Raw genomic sequence first — 25,155 nt, forward strand, 5'->3', positions numbered from 1 at the left:
GAATTCTGAATTTGGAAATACAACCAATAAAGTAATTTAATTGGACCAATGAATATGAGAAGGGAAGTAAAATGAAATATGCCTGTAAAGTTTGTTTGGAGCCTAATTGTTAAGAACTTAAAATGGAAAGCTTTTATTTGATCTTGTAGACAAGAAAGTCATTGAAGCTTCATAGAGCCTGTGATTTAAGAACATCTATTTGGCAGCTATTTTAAAGATGTGCAGATATTAGAAGGGGAAAAAATGGAAAAATTCACAATTAAAAAGGAAGAAACAATTGGGTATAGTATTTTATTTAGAATCTGAATTTCAATACTTTGAATGTAAACTAGTTCACCTAGCTTAATATAGCAGATGTGGCCTCTAGTTTGATTAATGAAGTGTGTTTTCAATCTGCATCAGAGCTTCCTCCAAGAAGTTCTATGGGTGGATATCCTATAGATCAACCGTGACCCTGTCTCTGACTGGATTTTCTTGGCCAAAACTACTAGCAGTTTCAGGCATGAGCAGAAAAAGGTAGCTTGAATCAAGAAAGAAAAGAGTGAGGACTTCTTGTTTTTGAGGGCCTTGGCCATCAGAAACAGAGTGGTCTCGCTTGTGAAGGGGAGTACAGGCAGTTCCAAATAACTGTGTCTTAAAAGCTGTAGTTTTAAAGTGTAAAGAGTCAAGATTGTTGTTTTGCTAGTTAGGAGTTAGCTCTAAGTATTTAAGTACTTAAATGTAACTTATTTTTCTTTTGATGTTTTGGATCTCGTGTGAGAGGGAAGACAAGATACAGACAAATATATCACAGAAAATATTAATGTTTCCCAAAAGACAATTAGGAAGACATCAATAAATAACAACTGACATTCTTTTTTTCATCTTTATAAAAATGACATTCTTTTTTTCATCTTTATAAAAATGACTTATGTACAGATTAAAGGTGTGTCCTTGATGAAAATGTGAAAGAAATATATGAGCTTTTATAAATTTTTCTGCTTTCAGATCACATCTAAAGAATGTCACTAAATTGACTGAAAGTTACAGAGAATACAAAATTCTGCTGTGTTTTTGTTGTTTCTCTTAAAATAGTGTTAGTCAGCAGAATAGAATGGAATTTTAAAGGATGCTCTTCAACTGTGAGTCTTATACATGTATTAAAATCTTATAAGATTCTTTGCTGACACAGCCATATAGAGTAAGCAAGACATCAGTGTCAAGTGAGATATAAAACAAGGGGCTAAATGTTTGTCAAAAGTTTTTACCATGAAGGATATCTTATGCCAAGGTCAAGGTGGAAGAATTCCATTTAAATGGTGAGATACGCCAGATGCTCGTGCTAATTGCATTGTCTCCAAGTGTTATTTTGCCTCCTCAGTGAGATTTATCATTATTCAAAAGAAGTCAATATGATGGTCTCTGTGGAGCAAAGTAAATTAATAAAAAGTTCTTAAAGTCAATATTATGACATACAGTTGAATGGCTAATCCTTTGAAATTACTGTGTATGTCCCTGGGAAGAAGGTTGACCTGGATCTAGGTTTGAATAGGAATTTTTATTTGTTTCTATTTTTCTATTCTTATTGTCCAGGGCAGCTACTTGTTAGTAACTGAAAATCATAGAGACTTGTTTGAAAGATTTTACGTTGATTAAATAAGTAATGTGTGTCAGAGGCAGAACTTAAACCCATTCTGTGACTCCAGATTCACCTTTCTTTATGCCCTATCATGTTGTCTCTGAATGCCTTGAAAAAGAAGGCACTTAAATAAAACTTGATTGAATTTTATTGAATCACTTCCTTGTAAGAAGTTACATAATGATTATTAATAAAATAAATGAGCAGAAAATGCGATAGATTGATTCTTTATGGAAAGCGAGAAATTAGTTATGCAGATAGCATTTTCCTTTCCCCTCCCACGTCCCCCCAAAATCTGTACTTGTACCTGTAAAGTATAAAAAAACCTATAAGAAAGAAACCCTTCCGAACATTGAGTTTGAGAAAAAGCTGTTGAAGAACATGTTTAAAAATCACACCAGATGAGAAAATATGGCTGGTTAGCAGTCTGTATTAGTATAGAAATACTTATGAGATCAATGACATACTGACCTATGCTCATAGATTTAGAGTTAGATCTCTTGTAGTCTTATCTTTTTATTTTACAGGTAAGGAAATAGAACTCCAAAAGTTAGAAACTTGATGGAGGATACACATGGAAGTAAAGCCAAAATTCGTGCCTAGTTCTTCTGACTCTTATAGATTTTTTTCTTCTGTTCTATTTACTTAAGATTTCATACTTAGTGTATAGATAAAACAGGCTAATAATTACCCACAATTAAGGGTTTGGAATTTTTTGTTTCAAATCTATGAATTTTTCTGTGTAGGGAGCACAATGATTAGGACACTCCCTCTTTTAGTGTATCTTGGCAACTGCTATGTAACCTTATCTTCAGTCACATAACCAGTGTACATCCAAGGAAGCTTTGAACCCAGGTCTTGAGTAATGACTAGTTCTTTATCCACTATACCATGTTGCCACAAATCCTATTAATAAATGAACATAATTTTTGGTCTGCCTTGTGTCTCTGCTCTGGGCCCTAGGATCTTGTTGAGTTTTTGTTGTATTGTTTGTTGGAGTGGAATAATCATCTCTTAACTGTTTCATCAAAGAAGCTACATAAAGCCTTAAGAAAAAAAATAGATACATTGGAATTATCCACAAGCCATTCAGTTCAGCAAGTATTTGTCATATCTATACTATATTTGAGTAGCCGTGCCAGGAGATGATACAAAAACAAAACAGTTCCTACACTCAAGGACCTTACATTCTATTTATTTACACTTTCTTGAAGAGAATGCAGTGTTGTCACCTTTAAGTCAGTAAGATTCAGTTGATTGTGTATTGAGTAGTTGGCGAAGTTTGTAATAGATTCATCAAATGATTTAAGTGTAAAAAAAAGTGTTTCCAATTATGTAATATAGAGATAAGTATTATATTATTCAATTATAATTAAAATTAATAATTATTTTCATAATACAGGATTGACCCCATTAAAGTTACTTTTTTTAATCTGCAAAGATTTTTGTAATATTTTCACCATGAATGACAAAATTGCCACCAAATTTATATTCTAACTCCTTAGTCCTCAGTGAACTTCATGGAAAAATATAATTACATTTTTAAAAAGTCCAGATGAGAGTAACAGCTGGGGCTTTATCAAATATGGATATATAGAAAACATCTTTGCTATAAGCAACAAAAATTCAAGGCATTAAAATAATGGAGTCTTAAAATACTGAACACTTGGAAGTATCATAGACTTCATTATTTTCCAGAAAGTCAGCTAAGATAACCATGAACTTATATGCCTGTATGTACTTTCCAATTTCTGACAAAACTTTGAGAACAATCCATAACAAATAGTACGCATGTTTGACAATTGTATTATTAAAAATAGAAACATTTGTATAAATGATATTCTACTGTAGACCAGAAGTCAAATTCAAATAGGAATGGGGGTCCATGAAACCATACATTAGAATCCTTGCAAGATGCATATTGACTTAGTTTTGAAATGTAACATTATCTATGTTTTATTGTGTTTTTATTTATTTTGTAAAGTATTTTACAATTTCATTTAATATAATTTGGATTGTACTCAGGATTTGTGGGCCACATGTGGTGTCTCCTATGTGGTTGTGGGCTACTTTAAATGGTATTCTTAAGAGACTATTGCAGTAATCCAGATTAAAAAAAATGATACAGAACCAAAATGGCAAAATGATAGGAATTAGTACAAGGAAATCTCCTCCATAAATTTCCTTTGAACAGATTTAGAAAAGGTATTAGATCTATTCGTGATGGAGAAATCAGAAAAAGTCACATTGAGTCATTTGTCTCAACTCATCTCAACTTGACAGAGAGAGGCAGACTATAGGGACATGATTAGTCTAGGAATACCCTATACAAGAAACACTTTAATGCTTATGAAAAGGCTGTCCATTAGGTCAAGAGGAGGTACTCCATGAGGCAACAAGAAATATTAAAATGAAAAGCTAAACAACAATAACATGATCTGAAAAAAAGAAAGGAGAAAAAAAATTAAGAATTCTTAAACTACCTGAATGCTGTGATCAAAAAACCCCCTAAAAATCTTATTTCAAGAAATTTTAAAATTACCCAGATCTCTTAGAATCAGAGAGCAAAGTAGAAATAGAATCCACCAATCACCTCTTGAATGAAACTCCCCCAACACTCCCAAGAATGTGATGGTCAAAATCCAGAGTTTTTGGAGAAAGAGGAGGAGGAAGAGAATAAGGAAAAAAAGTAAGGAGAGAGAGAAAAAGGAAGAAAGAGGAAAAGAAAGAAAGAAAGAATAAAGAAAAAGAGAGGAAAAAGGAAGTAAGAAAAAAAGAGAAAGAATTAACTATTGAGGACAATCAAGATCAACTACTGCTATAAAGGAATTAAGAACTTGGAATACAGTATTCCAGAAAACAAAAGATGTTAACTTACAACCAAGATTTACCCAGAAAAACGAAGTATAATATTATAGAGGAGGAAAAAATTGGATTTATAATGAAATAGAGGATTTCCAAGTGTTCCTCATAAAAGGGACCAGTGTTATATGGAAACTTTAAAATTCAAACACAGGAATGAAGACAAATATAACAAAGTAAACCTAAATGAACAATGATAAATTTGTGTGCATTCAGTTTGAGGAAGATAATACATATTGTCTTCTGAACTCTTTCATCATCTTACATCATTGATTGAATCCAATTAGACAAAATCTGGGAATATGTTTTATTATCTATTATGTTCTTATGATTTTAGAGCAAATTATCTGACATCTTTATAAATGTGTAGAAGAGAGAGCAGCATCTGACCTTGAACCTCATTCTCATCTGAACTGATCAGAAGAAGGAGCAGTATGCAAACAGTTGTGTGTATAGAAATACATTTCATGCAACAGGAAAATAACAGAAAATGATGGAAGGGGAATTAGAGGAAAAATACATTAAGGGAAGGATTAATACTAAGCAGAGCAGACTCTAAGGATGTACAAAAGTATTTCTAATTCTTTTTGAGATAACAAAGAACAGAAATTTGAAGGGGTTGCCTATAAATTGGGGAATAGAAAAGCAAGTTATGTAATGGAATACTGTTGTTCTAAAGTCTTAGTGTAATGACCAATCTCAATTCCAGAAGACTATCTAATGGTTAAAGGTGTTAACTATCTCTTGAAGAAAGTGAAGGACTCAAAATGCAGAATGTAGCAATTTTTTTTTTGACATGGCCAGTGTAGAAATTGTTTGACTATAATGTTTTGTTTTTCTTATATTCCTATTTGGGAAAGGGGAAATTTTGGTAAGGGGGTATATGAGAAGGCAGATTTTTGCTAGTTAAATCTAATAAAATTTTTATGAAGGTTTTTAAATGATTATTAAGATCTGAGTTAAAAATGGTAGCTTTGTGGATAGAGAGAAGTAGGTGGAATCAAGGCTTGCTATGGAAATGAGAAACAATAAGGTTTGGTGACTGCATTTTTGGGTGGATATAGTATCAGATATAACATTGAATAATTTATTAGCCTGGGGAACTGAAAGAATGATAGTGCCTTAATAACTAAGTAGGTCAGAAGAAGGATATATTGGGGATACGATTGGAAATAATGAGTTCTGTTTTGAAGATATTATATAAAGGTGACTATTGTTCCAGATTTCCCATTTTAAAGTTGATAATGCTAAAATGGAACTCAGGATAGAGACTAAAGCTTCATAGGGGCAATAAGAAAAGCAATGTTTGAGTTAGATCACATACCAACTCCAAAAAATCTAATGAGAAACTACAGTGACATCTCTCTCACTCAGAGTTTTACAGAAAGTCAGCCTATGGATGATAAGAAAAGGAATCCTTCAAAGCAAGCCATTGTCAGCATGATCAGGGATGACCAAAGACGTATAACCTGCAATGTTTTGTGTCCAGAGGTAGGAGGAGCAAAGAACTCTCTTGAGGAGACCCCAGAAAAAGCAGTGGGCAATAGGCAGCATATAAGAAAAACAAAACCTAGTCAAACAATTTCTACTTACTTTTCACAAAGACTCTAGTCTTCAAGAATACATAGAAAAAAAGGAATCAATAAAAGTGAAATGCAAACTCTTGTGGAAAGAATTAGAAGAAGAACAAGTAGCTTACAAGAGAAATCGGTAAGTCTTTCCCCCAAAAGTGGAATGCTTGTAAACTAGGATAGACCAAACAAATCAAGGACTCATTGAGGCAGCAAGAAATGTTAGAACAAAATCAAAAGATTGGAAAATAATGGGAGAAAATGTAACATATCTGATATCAACAGTTGACCTGGAAACACAAGTCAGGAAGAGAAAATCCAAGAATTACTCAGATTCTCCAAAAGCTATGGTAGGGAAGGAAAACTGGATACTTTATTTCGAGAAATTTTAAATAAAAATTACCCAGACTAATTAGAACCAGAAGGCAAAGAAAGTTTGTAAGAATTCATTGATCATTTCCTGAAAGAGGAAGTCTAAAAAGAAAAGGCAGAAATGTCTCAGCCAAAAACCAGATCTCTAACATCAAAGAAAAAAAAAGATTTCAAACACCCAGAAGGAAACACAATGTAGTCAGGATCACAGAAGAGCTGGAAACATCTAATAAAAATAAGAGATCGTGGTAACACAGTATTGCAAAAGCTAAGAACCAAGAATAATTTATCTTGCAAGCTAAATATAGTTGGATTTTTAATGGAATAAAAGATTTTTAAGCATTCCTAATGGAAAAAATTGAGCTGAAAAAGAGCTTTAAAAATAAACACAAACATTAAGAGAAACCTAGAAAGATGAATTTATTTGAGCAATTACAAAGAACTATCTCATCACTACTAACATTCAAATAGGAGAGAAGAAAAGATGTCCTTTGAAAACCATCACATTTTTTAAAATATCAAGGAATATAAATAAGAAAAACAGATCCTGATCATGGATGGGTTCTTTATGAGATTCCTTTTAAAGGAAAAAAGAAGGAATGCATTAATATAGAAGGGAGAAAGAAAGGATAGAACTTGACATTTTCTTATCAAAGGAATGCCTGAGAAGACTATATAAACATGGATGGTAATGACAGTGAGTCTCAGGTGAACTTCATTCTCTTTTGAAACAAAGGAAGATTAAACACAATTTTTTATAGAAATTATATAAGCCAGAATAGAAAAAGAAGTGAGTGTGATTGAGGGAGGGGTCTAAATAGTCACAAGCAAATAAGACATACAAAGTTCTGCCCCTATTTCTGTTAATGGTAAGGAGTACATGTACATAAGTAAACAGAAGTAGTTCAAAACAAATAAAGGATTGTGACCTTATCAGAGCATTTTATTTTGAATTACACAGTTGAATAATCTATTCAAGTCACTATGTATCCTTCTGTATTTTTGTGCCATCCTGAAAATAGTTTTAAGGTATGAAGGATAAAATACATTAATGGATTTTGCAATCTTGTACCCAAGGGTGGTATGAATTAACTACACAAAATATATAATAAAATAAACTTATTTTCCAGAACGGCATTTCTTTTTTCAGAACTAGTATTCTTTTGCTACATTTCTAAAGTTAGTATAATAGCCAGCATATTACTGAAGCCATTTCTTTAAGATTTATGCACTTCTTAAAGTTTATGCTGTGTACGATTTTTCCATGGCCTTAACACTCTTGAATCTTCTTTTTAATTCTATTAAATAACCAGCCAGAAGTTTATATTGCACCTTCTGCAGACTGTTGGGGTCACAGAAATTCATGGAACTTGAAAATTTATCTTTTCCAAACTAAACCTCTATAATTTACCCAACAAAGTCATTTAGCTTCTACTGAGGACTTCAAATGAGACAAAATAATAATTTCACTGTTTTAATTATGAAGTTAATCTTGGATTAAGCCTGGACTTGCCTGTGCAAGTTTCACCTGTTATTTCTAGTTCTTTCTTCTGGAGTAAGCAAAATAAATGTAAGTCATCCATAGGATAACCCTTCATATCTTTAGGTGGCTATGATATCTCCAAGGAGTCTTCTCCAGGGCAAATATTTTCATTTTCTTCAATCAGTGCTCTAATGGCATGAACTTTACTGTACAGTTCAACTAATGAAGCCATGTTTCTCCCATCTTATAATGGTGCAGCTGTTGTTTTTACACCCAAGCGTACATTTTATCCTGTTAATTTTATCTTATTTGATTAAACCCAGTGTTCTAGCCTGTCAAGATTTTTTTAAAATCCTGACTGTGAACACAGTATGTTTGGGTCCTGGCTGTTTGTAGCTGTTCTTCCTAACATTATGCCACTCGCAGTTTTGATAAGCATAGTATATATGATTTTATCCATATGCTAAATTTTTAAAATATTTTTTAAAAAAGAAAAAAAGAACAAGCATAGATCGCTGGGCTTGTTACTGCAGATGTTTTTCCAAGTCATCTTTAAAGTATTTATGACTAGCTCTGAATATTCAATTTGTTCTGAATCTACCTAATTATGATATTATTTAGCTCATTTTCCATATTTTCCATACATATTACTTGAGAGATTTTGCCAAATCTAGAAGACCATGGCTACAATATTTCCCTGATCTAATATCCTAGTGTCATTGCCAAAAAATGAAATGAGCATAGTATAGGAGAACCACCTGTATTTGATGAATATCTGATAATAAGTTCTAGCTTACTAGATGGTCTATATTTTCAAGATTCTATTTTCTTCTCTTTTTTTAAATTAGGGCAATATTTGCTCTCCAGTCCCACAGTATTCTTCCATTCTATATTGTTTTTCAAAGAATACTCTAGATTCACACATGCCATTTTCCCAATACTTTGTAATTCATCTCTTTATGTGTTCTCTTTATATCTTCTGATCTTAGTTATCAACTCCCTACTAACAATTTTTCTGTCATTTCCAACATATATATTAGCCTTCTTTGTAGGAAAAAAAAAAGGAGAAATAAAATTAGTCAAACAGTTCTTCCTATACTCAAAAGACATTGTTTAATTCGATAAATAATTAAGTACTTTTCATACACCAGTCACTGTGATAAGCACAAACTCATGTTTTTGAGTTCAATCAATTCTTTGTCATATTGATTTGAATGTCTGGTTCCAGATTCTTTTTTATACATTCTTGGCTGAAGCGGTTATAATAGCTCAAAATGAAATTTAAGTATAAAGTGAAAGAAGTACATTTTTGGCTGCACTTAACAAGTTATGACACCAATTTTTGATTCTCATTCATCAATTATACAAAGGTTTTATTGAAGTTTGGCTTATAATTTTTATCTTCCCTGATACCATTGTTATTCTTGTACACTGATCAGAAAGTGTTGTATTTTTCATATTTGCATTAAATTAATTTAAAAGCTATTAAAACTCTTCATTGAAAAATTGCTTAAACTTCACAAGGTATCTTAGGGTTTGGAGGCTAGATTCTTTTTCTCTTTCCTACTAGTTCTTTTCCCCAAAAATAAACTAAGACAATTAACTCTTTTTCCCTTGTGGTTTCATTTATAATTTCTCGAAATAGAGCTTTGCAAAACCAGGATTTGATAAAGCCCATTTGAGATAAAAACTGAGCTGCATTATCATGCCTTACATCCAAATTACTCTGGTTCTAACTGATTAACCAGTAATAGGTAATCAGCCCAAGCTTCACTTGGTCGTTGGATTTTGATACCTTAGAGTGAGTATAAATAACAATTGTTTCTGTTCTAATTAGAAATCTTGAGGGTCTTCCCCTTCAGGATTGATTTTCTCTTCCTCCTTCCTTCTTCCCTTCTCTCTTCCTCTTCCTTCCTCTCCCTCTCCCTCCTTCTTTCCCCTCTTCCTTCTTCTCTCGCCCCTCTCCCCTCTCCCTTCTGTCCCCTCTGTCCCCTCTCATCTCTCCCTCTCCCTTCTTCCCTCTCCCCCTCATGTCTGTCTGTCTCTGTCTCTGTCTCTCTCTCTCTCTCTCTCTCTCTCGCTCACTCTCTCAACTAGGCCATTTTTTGCTTTATTTCTTACCTTGCCTTGAATCACTGAATAGGTATTACCTCAGACAAACTGTGGCCTGAGAAAGATCTTGGCTTAAAAAGGCCAATGTCTCCCATATCTGTGGCCATCTCTAGTCATCCTGACAATCATGTCTCTGGACTCAGATGACTCTAGAGGACAGAATGAGCCTGATGACTTTACACAGCCCTACCTCACATAAATCCAGCTTACCTACAAGTTAAGATACTCACCTTCCTGATGTCTTTGATCTGATTGAACAACAAATATGTTCCAAATTATACTTTTGTATTTCAATGTACAGATGAGAATTTTGATTGGCAACATTTTTTTCTATTCTATAGAGGAGTTGGTATCTAAGAGAAGAGGGTAGTCAGCAGTGTCAAATGCTTCCAAAGATGGTCAAGAAGGATGAGGGAGTTATATGATTTGGTCATTAAGAGGTTAAAAGGTGGTCATTGTTAACTTTGAAGAGAATATTTTGAGTTGAGTAATGAAAAGGTTGAGGACCTGAGCGACTAAAAGGAGAATGATGCTCTATGGAGTGGATTAACAGTGTTGATAACAACCTAGCTATGTCCACTCATCCTTTGCAAATTATTCTACTAGAAATTTAAAAGCAGACAAAGCTACTGCTGCAGAACACTAAGGCCATCTTTCCTGGTACCTGCCACAGCAACAATGTGATCTGGGGTGGGAGCAATGAAGTGGAGTATCTTAGTTTTAGGTGTACTGCATGATAGTTTGTTAGGGGGTATGGAGAAGAGGGAATTGGTTTTTACTTGTGTATATCATCTTTTCCCTCCTGGCTGGTCTTTTGGTCTTCATCATCCCTCCAGAAATTCATCTTTCTACAAGATCACCTCAAATTTGAAACATAACTCCTCTGTATCTTCTGGGCACCCTCCAATCCGGTTTGGAGAAGGCAGGAGATGATTATCTGGAGATCCCTTCCCAGATATTCCATTTAAGGAAATGATGAGACCCAGGTGCCCTTTGGCCCTTCCTCCTTTCTCTCCCTTTTTCTGCCCCTTTTTTCAGCTTCTTTTTATGTATTGCATTCCCCATTAGATTGTGAGCTCCTCAAGGACAGGGACCATCTTTCTTTTGTATTTTCAAACAATGCTTGGTACATATTAGATGCTTAATAAATATTTATTCAGTATTAATTATATGTCAGAATGGGATTCTGGTTTTGATTATAACATCACTAAAATCATGCTTTTAAAAGCCTGCTCTGATACTCAGTAATCATAAGAAACAAACTTATAAATAACATTTTAAGTAATGATATAACAATTTATGATAATTTCCAAATATTTTTCCCCATTTTAACTTTGTACATAGAACACACAGCATTGTTCAGCCCCCCTAATGTAAAATTAATTTTCTTTAATATTTTTTTTCAATTTTCATAACAATGATTTGGATTGTCAGGGTATATATATAGTGTGTGTGTGTGTGTGTGTGTGTATCATTTATCCTATTAAGGCAAATTGTTTCAGAATATTTAAATCTATAGAATCACAGAAGTAGAACTGAAAGGAACCTCAGAGACCATCTAGCCCAACACCCTCATTTTACAGATGAGGAAGTTGGTCCTTAGAAGTTAAATGATATGCTTAAGTTGATCTGAATAGTAATATAAAAGGTGAAATTTTAACTTAGACTTTGACTGTATTGCTAATATTCTTTCTATTGTACCTAACTCTTAAATGTTATATGTTTTACTTAGGATGTCATTATACTTTGCAGAAAATCTGTTACATTTACAGGGTCAGAGATTCAGAGAAGAATGAAAAATAAAAAAATAGACAATTGTTCAAAATCATATTTAAATCTTAGTTATTATTCATTGGTATTAGAATAATATTAAAAGTGGTTTGAATTTCTAGGAAATTCCATAGAAAAATTAATATTACAAGTTGAATAAGAAGCCTTGAATTTTAAAAAAATTTAATCATTCTAAGCTGAGATGAATTTCAGATTACTCATGATAATAGATCTGATGACTAGCATAAATTAAGGAAGTTGTTGCCAAGGAGGAGTCCCCACAGGGCTACTTCAGTATATGGGCAAAGCTGATTTATGTTCAGAAAATTATTTGCAAGGGCAAAAACCAAATTCTATATTACTGAAAATTCCAAATTTAAAATTATTTTTGGTAAAGTTATTTTATATAGGTTTGTTTTCTTGAAGTGTAAATCAAATTTTCAACCTAATTACTAAGAAAATATTGCCACCTAAAGGTTTCAGGGGACTTATTTTAGTGCAAAGGTAAAACTCATTTATATTTGGTGGATTAATTATTCTGTGTAAATAGGTATACTACCAGAATTCTTAAAAACTTCATTTAAGTAGATTAAATATTCCCTAGTGTAATCTTGTATACATTATTTATGCAAATAAACCTTTCATGTATAAACTTTGTGTACAAATATGATACAAATAAATGTCAGCTGAACCCCTATGGGCAGAGTATGACAGATTTAATTAGTAGACACTTTTATGCTGATGTTTTACTATATTTTCAGAGGTGCTGGTAACACATATAGTTTGTTTTATTTAGTGTGGTTGGATTTTTTTCTTTCTGCAAAAGGAAAGAACACAGAATAGCATATGAAGTTAAAAAAAAAAATCCATAGCATGTTATATACAGAAAGAATGTTAAGGAGTATATAGTCCAGTCACATTTTGTAGAAAAGTAAACCAAATTCTAAATAGTTATCTGGCTTAAGACTACACAGCTTTCACAGTTAATGAAATCTAAGTCCCCTGAACCTCAGCCTGGTCATTTTTTCATTATATCATTACAGTTATTTATAGTTGTCTGTATGTAGTCAAGAAAATAAATTTTGTTTTTAAAAAGAAACTGTAGTACTGGTGCAGGTAATAATAAAATATGAAAAACACTAGTTCTTTTTAAAACTTAAAATCCATTTGCAGACGATAGAATTTTAATAAAATCATTTTTATAATAAGTTTTAAAATTATATCCTTTTTCCCCCACAAAAAAAATGTAAAAGGGACCAGACTTCTTTGGAAGAGGGAGAAATTCCTTGGTTGCAATACCATGAAGAAATTGAAAGTAGTAGTGATGAGGAAAATGACCCTGTCAGCCATTTTATACACCCAGGATTTTTCATGCTGGATGGGAACAATAACCTGGAGGATGACTCCAGTATGAGCGAAGACTTAGATGTGGAATGGAGGTATGTATTACAGTATTATGCGGTATAATATGATTGGTTTTTTTCATTGGGTAAGAGATATGTATGATATTAAAGTGTCAAGGTTAACTTCTGAGAGCTAGTTGTGTTTTTTAACTTCTGATTTATTCAAAAATCTATTCAGAATCCATGATTGAGAGTCAACCTGAATGGCTACCTTGTTATCCTGAAGATATTTTTAAAGAGGGTAGAAGGGTTTTCAATTTATTGGGTAGGTCAACTCTGCATGAATATTAATACCAGTGAGGGTACATATCCATCTAAATGCTTTAATATTTTCATAATTAGGGACAGTGATCAAAATATTTAATAGATTCTCTTTTCTGCTAATACTCACTGGCCACAAGTAAATCATTGATTCATTCTTCTTCAACTAAAACACAAGAGTGATACTAAAATCCCTGGTATTTTTAAAAATAATTCTATGTGTATTTACAAAGTATATATTTCAGAGAAATTGAAATGTATGAATGATTATTACTCATCTAGCTGCAATTGCTAAGCAAATTAGAGAGTGCTGCTTCTTTGTAAAAAATATAATTTATTCCTAATTCCATTAAAAGAATTTTTCTCCCAGAAAACAACAAGCTTTTTATTGCCTTTCTCCAGCTACAGAAATGAAGTATTTGAAAGAGGTTATTAAAAGCTTATACTTTCATGTCATTTTAACTTTGAAGGGTTTTTTTGTACTCTTAACTTTGTTCTAATTCACCCTTTTCTGGGGAATGGACACTGATAATACCTAGTATTTCTTGGCCTTCTGCTAGTATCTTCCCAACTTCTAACTCCCAAATAATAACAAACACTCCTCTAGTATAATTTTCTAAACTGGAAACAATAATTTTCTGATATGATATTAGGTTTTCTGATTTGCTATTTCAAGTCAAATTTTCTGTGAGGACTTCAATTAGAAATCTTAATCAGTGAATCAAGCAATAGCTTGAATATTATACATTATTTACATGGCACCTGTTGACTTAAAATTAGTGGATATGTTAAGTTCTTGCTATATCAATACTGTAAGTTTTTAAGATTTTATCAAAGGAAAGAATATGTTGTTGCAAATATTCTCTATTAGGTAAACTGTTCTACCTTTTATTATTAGGGGAAAAAAGAAGAAATATTAGCATATTTGTTGTCATCATCAGAGAAGGCTGCCCTACTCAAAGATTCCATCTCTTCCTATATTTCTTTTCTTGCTTGGATGCAATAAAAATTTGCATAAGCATTAAAAAAAAAAAGAGCATCAACACATAGATAAAATGTAATTTAGATTTCCTTTCAATTTTTTTTTACTCATTCTATGCTTCTTAGCTAAAAACAGTATTTTCTTCTCTGTTAGAAAAACTGAATTCATTTAAAAGTGAGTACTTTATAAAAATAAGTGAGTTTCATTTTAATTTTTTAAAACACTTAAAAATTTATTTGTATTTTGAAACTAAAAATCCATAAACTTTAACATAATCATATATAAAGAATAGAATAAGATTGTACATGATATGTATCTATTATGTACAGATTAATTTAAGGAGGGAGGAGAGTGAGAATGGGAAGTTAAAGTATATAATTAGCACTGGAAGACCAACAGAATATAAGCAACTTCTCCAGGGTCTCACAGCTAGTGAATGACCAAAGCATGATTCAAACCCAGGTCTTTCCAATGCCAAGTCCAATGTCCAATCCATTATAGTGGCATGCTAGTTCCAGAGTTCCAAATATCTGCATATTTGTGTTTCCTCCCTCTGAATCTCCTTCTGTTCTCTTCTATTTTTTTTTTTTAATGCTTCAATAACTTATTTCCTTTTACTTTTTGAGCGATGAAAGGAACATCACCATCAGTGTCTTGCCCTTCTTTCCACCAATATTTTCCCCACAGAAATAGAAAATCTTGTGGTATGACGAGCAAAACAGATTCATTGGCAGTGTCTGGGAAACATGCTTTATCATTAATCCTTTGGGGTAATGATTTGTCATTGCTTTGATCAAAATATTTCACTTAAATGTCTCAATTCTTCTCACTTTACTCTGCATCATTTCATACAAGTACTCCCAGGTCTTTCTGAATCCATCTCTTTTCATCATTTCTTACAATGTAATAATATTTCCCTATTATGTTATTCATTATTCTCTTTGACATTCATGATCTTCTGTTCCTCCTATAGAATTATTATTCTAATTCTATAAAAATAACCTTTTGTCAATTTGATATGGTACTGAATAAATCAATTAATCTGTGTAGCACTGGCATTTTTTTTCATGTTGACACAGTCAGACTATGAGTAGTTACTATTTCTCTAATTATTTAGATACGTATTTGTGCAAAGAGTGTTTTGTAATTATATTTATGGAATATCTGAGTGTTTTAGTAGATAGTTTGCTAGATTTTTAATATATTCTATAAATATACCTTGTATTTTCCCTCAATTTCCTTATTCCTATAACTAGCATTTCTAGAACTATATCAAATAATGTCCTTCCTTTATCCTTGATGTTATTTAAAAAGATCTCTAACCATTTCTCCATTAGAAATTACAGTTTTAGATAGTTTATGTAATGTTGAACTTAATTGTTCTTTGAATATTTGCTAGAATTCACCTGTAAGTCCATCTGGTCCTAGAGATTATTATTTTAGGAATTCCATTATGGTTTTTTCTCCTTTATCATAATTTCTGCCAGGTTTTGTTTATCCTAGCTGTCATAATTTGAACTCTTTTGGGGGAGAGGTAGATTGCAATATTTTTAGTTTGATCTTGAAGTTCTGGATTTGGACTATGAGATTCCAGAGAGATTTCATTTGAAATTTCTTTTTGAAGCACCCTCAAAACTGTTTTCTATTTTTATTTTACTTTCTGCATCTAATAAATCTAGTCAGTTTTCAGATATGATTCCTCAGAATTAAATATATAGAGTTTTTGTTTGGTCCTGATTTTCAGAAATTCTAATGATTATTTTATCCAGGTCATTTTAAAAATAGAAGACATTAAACTTTCTAATTTTTTTCTATCTTTTGTTTTTGTTCAGATAGTTCTTGTCTCAATTCTTTCCTCCAAAACACTAGTTTCCCTTTATAGTTCCATTTTCTTCCAGATACTGTTGTAGTTTTTGTGACCAAACCATTTCTTTTTTTTAACTCCTTGCTGCTTGCCCATTTACAATGGAATTACTCTCTTCCTCTGATTTATCTTTGATAATGATTTGCTTTTTTCTTTTTACTCATATCTTTAGTCTCATCTAACAATTTGGAATTTTATGCCAGAACAATCTTCACTGTCTCCCACACCCTTGAATGGAGTCACCAAGACCTGTCAATTTCTTGGGCTTCTGCTACTGGACGTTGTTTTCCCTAGTATGTCCATGGTCAAAGAACTGGCAGCCTTCAGTGTCCTCAGAACTCTGTCAAATTCCAACCCCACCAAGACATTCCAGTTTAAAGTAATGCCATAGGCTTCTTTCCCTTTTGATATATCGGAATACTAATCTGGATTTCTCTCTTCCTTTAGGACATCTTAACTCTTACTGCCTTCTTTAATGATATCAGTCTTCTAGTATGCATAGTTACTAGCTATCTCTGTATAGTGTTGACTAGATAAAGTAGTCTGAGAAATCATGAGCTGGCTCAAGTTTAAAGTGAGCATAGTTGGCATGGATACTTTTTCAAATGAGAGTGTAAAGAGGAACTCAGCAATTAGAGGAAGAGGCGCAACAGAAGTGAAGACTTTGTCGAAGTAAGAAAAATGCCACTGGGGTAGAAGTAGAAAAGTTTTCCAGGGAGTCTGGGCTAGACTGGGTTTAATGAATCAACAATAAATCATTATTAGCTGAGTCTTTTCTTTGTGTTTTCCATGGTACTCCTCAAACAAGCTTCCACATTGCTGCTGGAGTTCTTCAATTTTTTTATACTTAAACAAGAAAGGCAAGTCAACTACCAGAGCCTTAGTTGTCTAAACCAATCTAACCTACAAGACAGTTTCAGTAAATTTTAAGAAAATGAATAAGCCCATTGCACATAGCAGGTGTCCCTGGTAGCTATTTCCTTTCCATTTTCATTATTCACACCTCCATATTCCTTGTCATCAAAGTTGAAGTTTGTTTTGGCAGTACTTCAAAGAATTTACCCTCTCTTAATCCCTCTTTTCCCTTCTCCATGTCACACCTATTTCCTAGCTTTCCCTGTTCATCTGAACTCTTAATGGCTTCTTTAGTGGAAAAGTAAGATTTATGTGAAGTCTTTCCTTTCTTAAGATCCTTCACACCTAACAAAGCAACTCTAAGGCTCTTACTTATTAAACTCTTTTTATAACCTTTGGAGATTTTAGGATTCTGGGTGGATACTTGTTTCTTCTTATCCTATTAGAATATGAATGCTTTTGCAATATTGCCCCTTTCCAATTGCTCAAATAAATGTACCTTTCTGGATTTCTCTGGACTATTGTGTTTGAATTAAGATGCAAAAAGTTTTTACTCGGCTTTGAGCTTTTCATAGGAATGCTTGGAAATCCTTTAATTTCATTAATATTCTTTTTCTGTTTGTAACATAACACTTGTGCTGTGTATGTTATGTTTGTAAACCTTTATCTTTTAGTTTTTGGAACATAATATTCTAATTTTTCTCTCTTTTGTAGGGGTAACTGTCAAGTCTTATATTGTGCTTATTGTATAACATTAGCACTTGAACTCTTTCTTGCTTTCTGTTTGCAATTGGGGGATTTTATTTATTAGTTTTTGTTTTGGACCTGGAAACTGGATTTTAGCAGTGATGATCCTGAGAGCTTACATTTGGGGGTTATTCTTCCAGGAGTTAATCTGTGGGTTCTTTCTATTTTCTTTTTGCCTTGTGGTGCTAATAAACCTTAGTAGCTTTCATTTATGATTTCTTAAAAGATGGTATCAAAATTTTTTGTCATAATTTGGGGACAGTCTGATGATTCCTAAATAATCATTGCTTATTTCCTAGGTCATTTTTAATAGAATGTACATTTTAATCTATTTTTTTCTTTTGATTTTATCCCAGTATTTTTTACTGTTTCATGGAATCATATCATCCATATAGTTCATCCTAATTTTCAGAGAGTTTGCTACTTTCATTAATTCTTTTTTTTCAAATTTTGAGTTCCAAATTCTCTCCCTGTTCTCCCATGATTTTAAATAGGTTACACATGTATAGTCAACAAAACACATTTCCACGTAAATCATCTCTTATAACTTTCAATTTTTTTTTTCTAGAACTCTCATTGTATTTATAATATCATTTTTTAAACTCTTGCTTCACTTTTTCCTGAAATTCTTTGGTGTTTTTGAGGTTCACCTTTAGATTTTATAGCATTATTATGAGTTAGTATATCAGGAGCCCCAGTTCCATATGTATTTATTATTAGTGTCCTCTTCTGTTTTGTTTGCTTTTTTTTTTTACTGAGGCAATTGAGGTTAAGTGACTTGCCCAGGGTCACACAGCTAGGAAGTATTAAGTGTCTGAGACTTTTTTGAACTCATGTCTTCCTGACTTCAGGGCTGGTACTCCATTCACTGCACCACCTAGCTGCCCCATCCTCTTCTGTTTTCTCACTTTTTAAATCTTATTTAATTTTGGACCTTTGTCAGGTCCAGGCTCTGTCCACCTCTAGAAGAAAATTTGGGGACCTGTTTGTTCTGAATTGGTATTATATGGCCCCTTTACACTGTCTTCCAGGTACTAAGTGCTATGTGCTTCAAGGACCTCAGGAGTGGCTCCAGCTAGTGAACTGCTGCAAACTTTTAGGTATCTATCCTCCCAATTAAGGTTTGCAGACTCTTGAGACTAATTAAGGGTCAGAATGACCTATGTTTTCTTCTTTATACCTTAGTACACAGCAGCAGGCTCCAGATTCTTTGATTCAGTTCTGGTTCACATTCAGTATTGTTGCTATGCTCTATATTGCCAGTCTAGACTTTATAAACTAGACCTTTTCTATAGTTCCTGCTGCCTTCTAGTCTGATTTTTCTTTGGAATTCTTAATTATTATTTCATGTAGTGCTCATTTTCATCCTTGCTGAGGTAGCTTTATGAGATTTGAGCTGCTTTTTTCCCAGTGACATCACCATCTTAGCCTAAAACCCTTGAAATGATAGCTGTTTCTGCCAGTGACAGGTATTATATTCTGATTTATTTATTTTCACAAGCAGTGAACTTTCCCTGGGGAAAGCATTTGGCGGGGAGGTAAAGGCAGAATATATAATCTGATAAATTCAATCACATTCAAATTGTAGTATAGTTTTTTTTTTCCTTAAAGAGAAAACTCCAATAAATTATTTTAATTAGTATTGCATTTGCTTGAAAAGTCAATATGTCCTATCACCTATTGTAAAATTGTTACTACCTAATTGTAGCAAAAATATTACTAATCTTACTAATTACTAATCTGTACAAAAGATATTACTATATCTAATGTTCAAAAGGACATAAATACTTATAGAAATAAATTTTTTTCTATTTGTCTGATGTTTTGAACCTGATTATTTTCAGATTTGTTACCAAGTATTAAAGTGATACACAGTATATTTTAAATATTGTGAATGAAACTTTATTTTAATTAGAAATTAATCTTGTCTATAATAAATAGATATTCTGTATTCATAGTATATTGTAATTAGAGAACAATCTCTGAATACCTTGTACGGTTTCCTTATTAAATTCTGGACTGTAGAGTAGCTCATATATTTATAACAAAGAATTCATTACCATAATTATAAACATATAAAATAGCTTGAGAAGCTATTGAATTTTTTCATTACATTTTCTCAAAAAACTCAGTCAGTTTACTTTAGAGAAAAATAGTTGCAAAGACTTAACTTGCACAGAGGTCTGATTGAAAGTTGGCACTCATTCCTTTAAGAATTAAATTTGGAGTATTTTAAGGAGTATCTATCTTTTTAAGACAAAATCAGCTGCTATATCGGTTGTGGGGCGTGTGTGTGTGTGTGTGTGTGTGTGTGTGTGTAAGTGTGTGTGTGTATGTTTTGCTGAGGCAATTGGGGTTAGGTGGCTTGCCCAGGGTCCTACAACTAGGCAGTGTTAAAGTGTCTGATGCCAGATTTGAACTCAGGTCATCCTGACTTCAGGGCTGGTGCTCTGTCCATTGTACTAGCTATCCCTATATAGATTTTTTAAAGAGGTTCTTAAAGATTATGAAAATCAAAAGAATTTACTTGACTTTTTCCTTTGTTGCCAGCATTAGTAGTGATATTGATAGTAGTAATATTAGTCATGCTACTGAAATTAAATTTGCTGTGATAAACCACTGCTAATATATAATATGACTGGCTAATTTATTTGTCTTGTCAGTGCCCCAGACTACTCTAACAGTATAAGTTACAGAATTATTTTCAGTTTGCATTAATACGCAAAATTTTCCTCATCAAGAGTTTCTTTTTACCAATCTCAGTTCCAGATCCTATGGTTGCTTCAACTTCCCCCCTCGAAAAATTATAAAATAATAATATAATATTTAGGATCATAAATAAGAGCTTCCTTTTTTTTTTTTGATGAATAGACAATTTTAGTATATTGTAAGTAAGAATACTATGAATTCTACATTTGGCTGAACAGTCAAGATTTTATTGGCTTTGACCAGTAACCTACCATAGTAAGGAAAAAATCATTTTTAGGATATTTCATATTTGTAACAGTTTTATTATATTGTTCGTTCATACTCATTTGCCAACATTTGTGGTGGTGGTGGTGTTTGGCTTTTTTTTTTTTTTTTTAATTAGACAAGTCTTTTAAAAAACCAGCACCATTTTCAAGTTATGTTATGTGACTATCAATGTTTCTGGCAGTAACAAACACATTTTACTTATAGTCTGCCAAGGATATTTCATTTTACATTCTAATGATAACACTTAATCAAAGCAAAATCCTTCAGTAATTATCATGCCTTAAAAATGGCAAAAGAGTATTATTTTGATAGGATCACTTAATGATATAATCCAAGGGTAAAAGTTTTTAGAAATTAGAATTAATACTGTGTTAGGCAGATAAATTATTTATCATATTTATTGATGTGAACATACTTCAAAATAAAAAAAATAGATTTCAAGTTTTACTATATCTGACTTTTAGATGCTTTTTTCTGTGAGGTGTGTTAGTTACTAAAGTTGTCTGCCCAGTGTACTTGAGTGACTCAATGAGTTTTTCATTACCTATGTACAGAATAGATACTGTTTTTGATAACTTTTATTGTATTAAAAATCACATCTGATACCATGGACATGAAATTAGGGGAAAATTTACTAATACTGTTGCCCCAAAAATGTTTTATTGAATTTCTTACAGTGCAGTAGCATGTCCAAAATCAAGATCATCCCATACATAAGCCAGTCTGCATTAAGAATGTGTTTATTAAATTTGTGTATTGAGAGACTGGGAAAAAACATATTAGGAAAATGAGTATGTATCTAAAAAAGTAGGATTAAAAATAAAGAATAATGATAGTTCATAACAATGAGTTGATATAAATTACTTCAAAGCTAAGTGACTATGAAATGAACCAGACACTTTAAAAAAAAAAAAAAAGGTACTAATTTAAAGAGATGAGAAGAATTTTTTTTAAAGCTTGTGTAATTTGAACTCTATGAGAAGGGAAGGGAATAGTGACATCTTCCACAGTAATAGAGAATTTCTAAAGGTTTGAGAGAAAAAATGAATTTTGTTTTGAACATGTTGATTTTGAGGTGCTTCTAAGACATCTCATTTGAATTTGTACAGTAAACAATTCATATATTTGGCTAGACCTCAGAAGACAGACTAGAGATGGATATAAAGTTCTGATAATTATCTATATATAGATTATAATTGAAGTCATGAGAGCGAATGAGATCACTAATGTAGAGAGAAAAGCTAAGAGTATACAGGATATATTGGGATAACACACAGTTAGTGAGAATGTTCTAGATGAAGATCTAGTAAAAGAGATACAGGAAGAAAAGAGGTAAGACAGGTAGGAGATTCAAAAGAAACCAATGTCAGGAAAACCCAGAGAAGTTATTTGTGATGGTGACAACAATATAAGTATAAATGCCTAACATTGTTTCTATGCATACAAATGTGAAACATTAATATGAAATAGTCTTTGGTATTACATGCTACACATTCTGTATCGTAGGTGTCATCATATTATAAGGATTCTTCTAATGTACTTGGTAATTTGAAGAATCATTGGAGAGTTGCTTCCCATTCCTCAAAACCAAAGTTGTTTCAAACTAGCAAATTATTTTTGTTTTAAAATTTTAAATCCTAATAATATGAGAGGTTATCATTCAGTCAGCAAGTATTTACTAATCGCCCACTCTTATGCTAGGCACTGTGGTAAATGTCTGAAATAAAAGTATAGTGAATGAAATAATTCCTACCTCTAATGGGGAAGGCAAAAAGTATGTGATTAAATATATGTGGGAAAGTTTTAGGGGAATACATAAAAATAAAAAGCCACCAAATACAGGGTAGCTTAAGAGAAGGAAGGCACTAGCAGTTGAAAGGATTAGGAAAATCTTTATATAGAAATTGATGATTAAGCTGTATCTTAAATGAAAAAAAAAAAAAGGATTCGGTGACTCAGGAGAGAGAAAGGAATATATTCCAAGTAGGAAGGGCCAGACAATGTAATGGTATAGAGTTGAGAAAGTGTTAAATAGTGCTATGTTTAAGGAACAAAACAAAGACCAATTAGGGTGAAGCAAGAAGGTAGAAGTATGAATAATACATAATAAAGCTGTTATAGATTGGGATAAGGTAAAGATAATGTAAACAGAGGAGTTGATATTTGATCCTGGAGGCAATAGTGATCAACAGGATTGAGTTTGAGATAGGGGAGTTATATAGCAATAGAAGTATTTTATTTAGACAAATCACTGCGGCACCATTGTGAAAGATGGAGAAAGTAAAGTAGAGAAAAATAAGAGGCTGGAAGGAGAGAACTTATCTCACATAATTTTAAAAAGGAACTTATCTCACATAATTTTCTTTAAGTTTTTAAATAACTCCAAAATATCACAAGCGAAGCTCTAAGAAAAACAGTTTGAACACAAATTCAACTAGAATTCTAGAAAAGTCTTCATGAAACAAGAGTTTAAAAAGTTTAAAAAAAAGTTTTATAAATGAAATTAGAAGACTAGAAAGAAAAGAAGATAGGAAATTAGAGCTATAAAAGAACAAATTGGAGAAGAATTAACAGCTAAAATAAGAGGCACAAAACCCTTCCAAAGCAACAAATTCCATGAAAATTAGGATGGACCTAATCAAAAGCCAAAGAGACTATAGGATAATGAGAAATATTACATGAAGTCAAAAAACTTGGAAAAATAGAAGAAAACATAGACTGTCTCCGAGGAAAAAAAAAATTGACCTGGAAAATATATTGAAAAGAAAAAAATGTAAGAATCATTGAATTACCTGAATACCATGACCAAAAAAATTTGAAAGAATCAATTGACTATAAGAGAATGACAGAGACAGACAGACAGACAGACACAAATACTTCCAAAAATGTCATAGCCAGAATCCAGAGGTTCTAGGTTAAAGAAAAATTACTGCAAGCAGCTAGAAAAAAAGTTTGAGTACCAAGAACCCACAATCAGGATTACATAAGATTTAGCAGCCATCATAGTGAACAAGCCTATACTAGCATAGATTTCCAGAAGACAAAGAAATATTCTTCTCTTACAGCCAAGAATAACTTACCTTATAAAATTGAATGTAATGCTGGGAGATGGGATGGAAATGATAGACCTTTAATGAAATAGAGAACTTCCAGACATTTCTGATGGAAAAACAAACAAACAAACAAAACAAACTAGAACTGTATAGAAATTTTAACATTTGGAAACAGGAGTAAAGAGAAATACAAAAAGATAAATATGAGTGAATCATAATAAAGGGATTAAACAAGAAAAGATGGCCCCTTTGAGCTTTTTCATCAAAGCGGGGGGGGGGGGGGGGGGGGGGGCGGTGTCTAATTAAACAAGATGTAAGAGTGATCTTGTTATGTCTTGAAGAAGAAAGGAAAGAGAGGGGAAGAGGGATACATTGAAGAGTAGGGAAGAAAAGGCAATGGAAAATTATTTCACATAATCAGGGCACACAGATAGAATTATATACAAAAAAGGAGGGTTGGGTGGACTTAAGTAGGTGATATTTGAATTTCACATTCATCTGAACTGGAGTTATTTTGTCCAATTACATGCCAATAAAATTAATGATTTAAGTGAAATGGAAGAATATTTACAAAAATATAAATTTCCTATAATAGCAGAAAAGGAAATAGAATAAGTAGAACCATTTTAGAAAAAGAAGTTGAAAGGGCCATAAATGAACTTCTTAAGAAAAGAGCACTAGGATTAGATGGATTTACAAATAATTCTCAACTGATTTCAGTATTAAATTATTTGGAATAATAGGTAAGGAAGAAATCCTATCATCAACTGATTTCAGTATTAAATTATGTGGAATAATAGGTAAGGAAGAAATCCTATCAAACTCCTTATATGAAACAAATTAAGCTACTTATACCTAAACCAGGAAGAATGAAAACAGAAAAAATATATAGAAATCAATTTCATTAATGAATATGGATACAAAAATCTTAAACAAAATACTAGTTGAAAGATCACAACAATATATTAATAGATGCAGAAAAGGCTTTTGACAAAGTGTAACAAAGTGTTATTAATACTTGAGAGTATTGTTATAAACAGATTTTTCCTTAAATTGATTTTTAAAAGAACATTTATATAAAATCATTAGCTAGCATTATTTGTAATGGGACTAAGCTAGATGTCTTTCAAGTAAGGTGTAAAACAAGGATGTCCATCATCACCATTTTCATGCAATATTACAGCGGTAAATCCTAATAGTAACAATATGAGAAGAAAAGGAAATAG

At 32.2% G+C, this 25,155-nt stretch overlaps 1 protein-coding gene across 4 annotated transcripts in view; it reads left to right on the forward strand.

Moving 5' to 3' along the window:
- Positions 1-25,155, forward strand: part of PJA2 (praja ring finger ubiquitin ligase 2) — a 127,678-nt gene that overhangs the window by 85,149 nt on the left and 17,374 nt on the right. For 3 of the 4 annotated variants that reach the window (XM_031968653.1, XM_031968637.1, XM_031968639.1), the window contains one exon: positions 13,042-13,227. The exons of the other annotated variant lie outside the window; for it this stretch is intronic. In XM_031968653.1, coding sequence (XP_031824513.1) covers positions 13,042-13,227 — 186 coding nt within the window. The remainder of the gene's footprint in view (positions 1-13,041; positions 13,228-25,155) is intronic. 4 annotated transcript variants of the gene reach the window in all.

The sequence above is a fragment of the Sarcophilus harrisii genome, chromosome 1 (genome assembly GCF_902635505.1).
Source record: "Sarcophilus harrisii chromosome 1, mSarHar1.11, whole genome shotgun sequence".
Taxonomy (NCBI): Eukaryota; Metazoa; Chordata; class Mammalia; order Dasyuromorphia; family Dasyuridae; genus Sarcophilus; species Sarcophilus harrisii.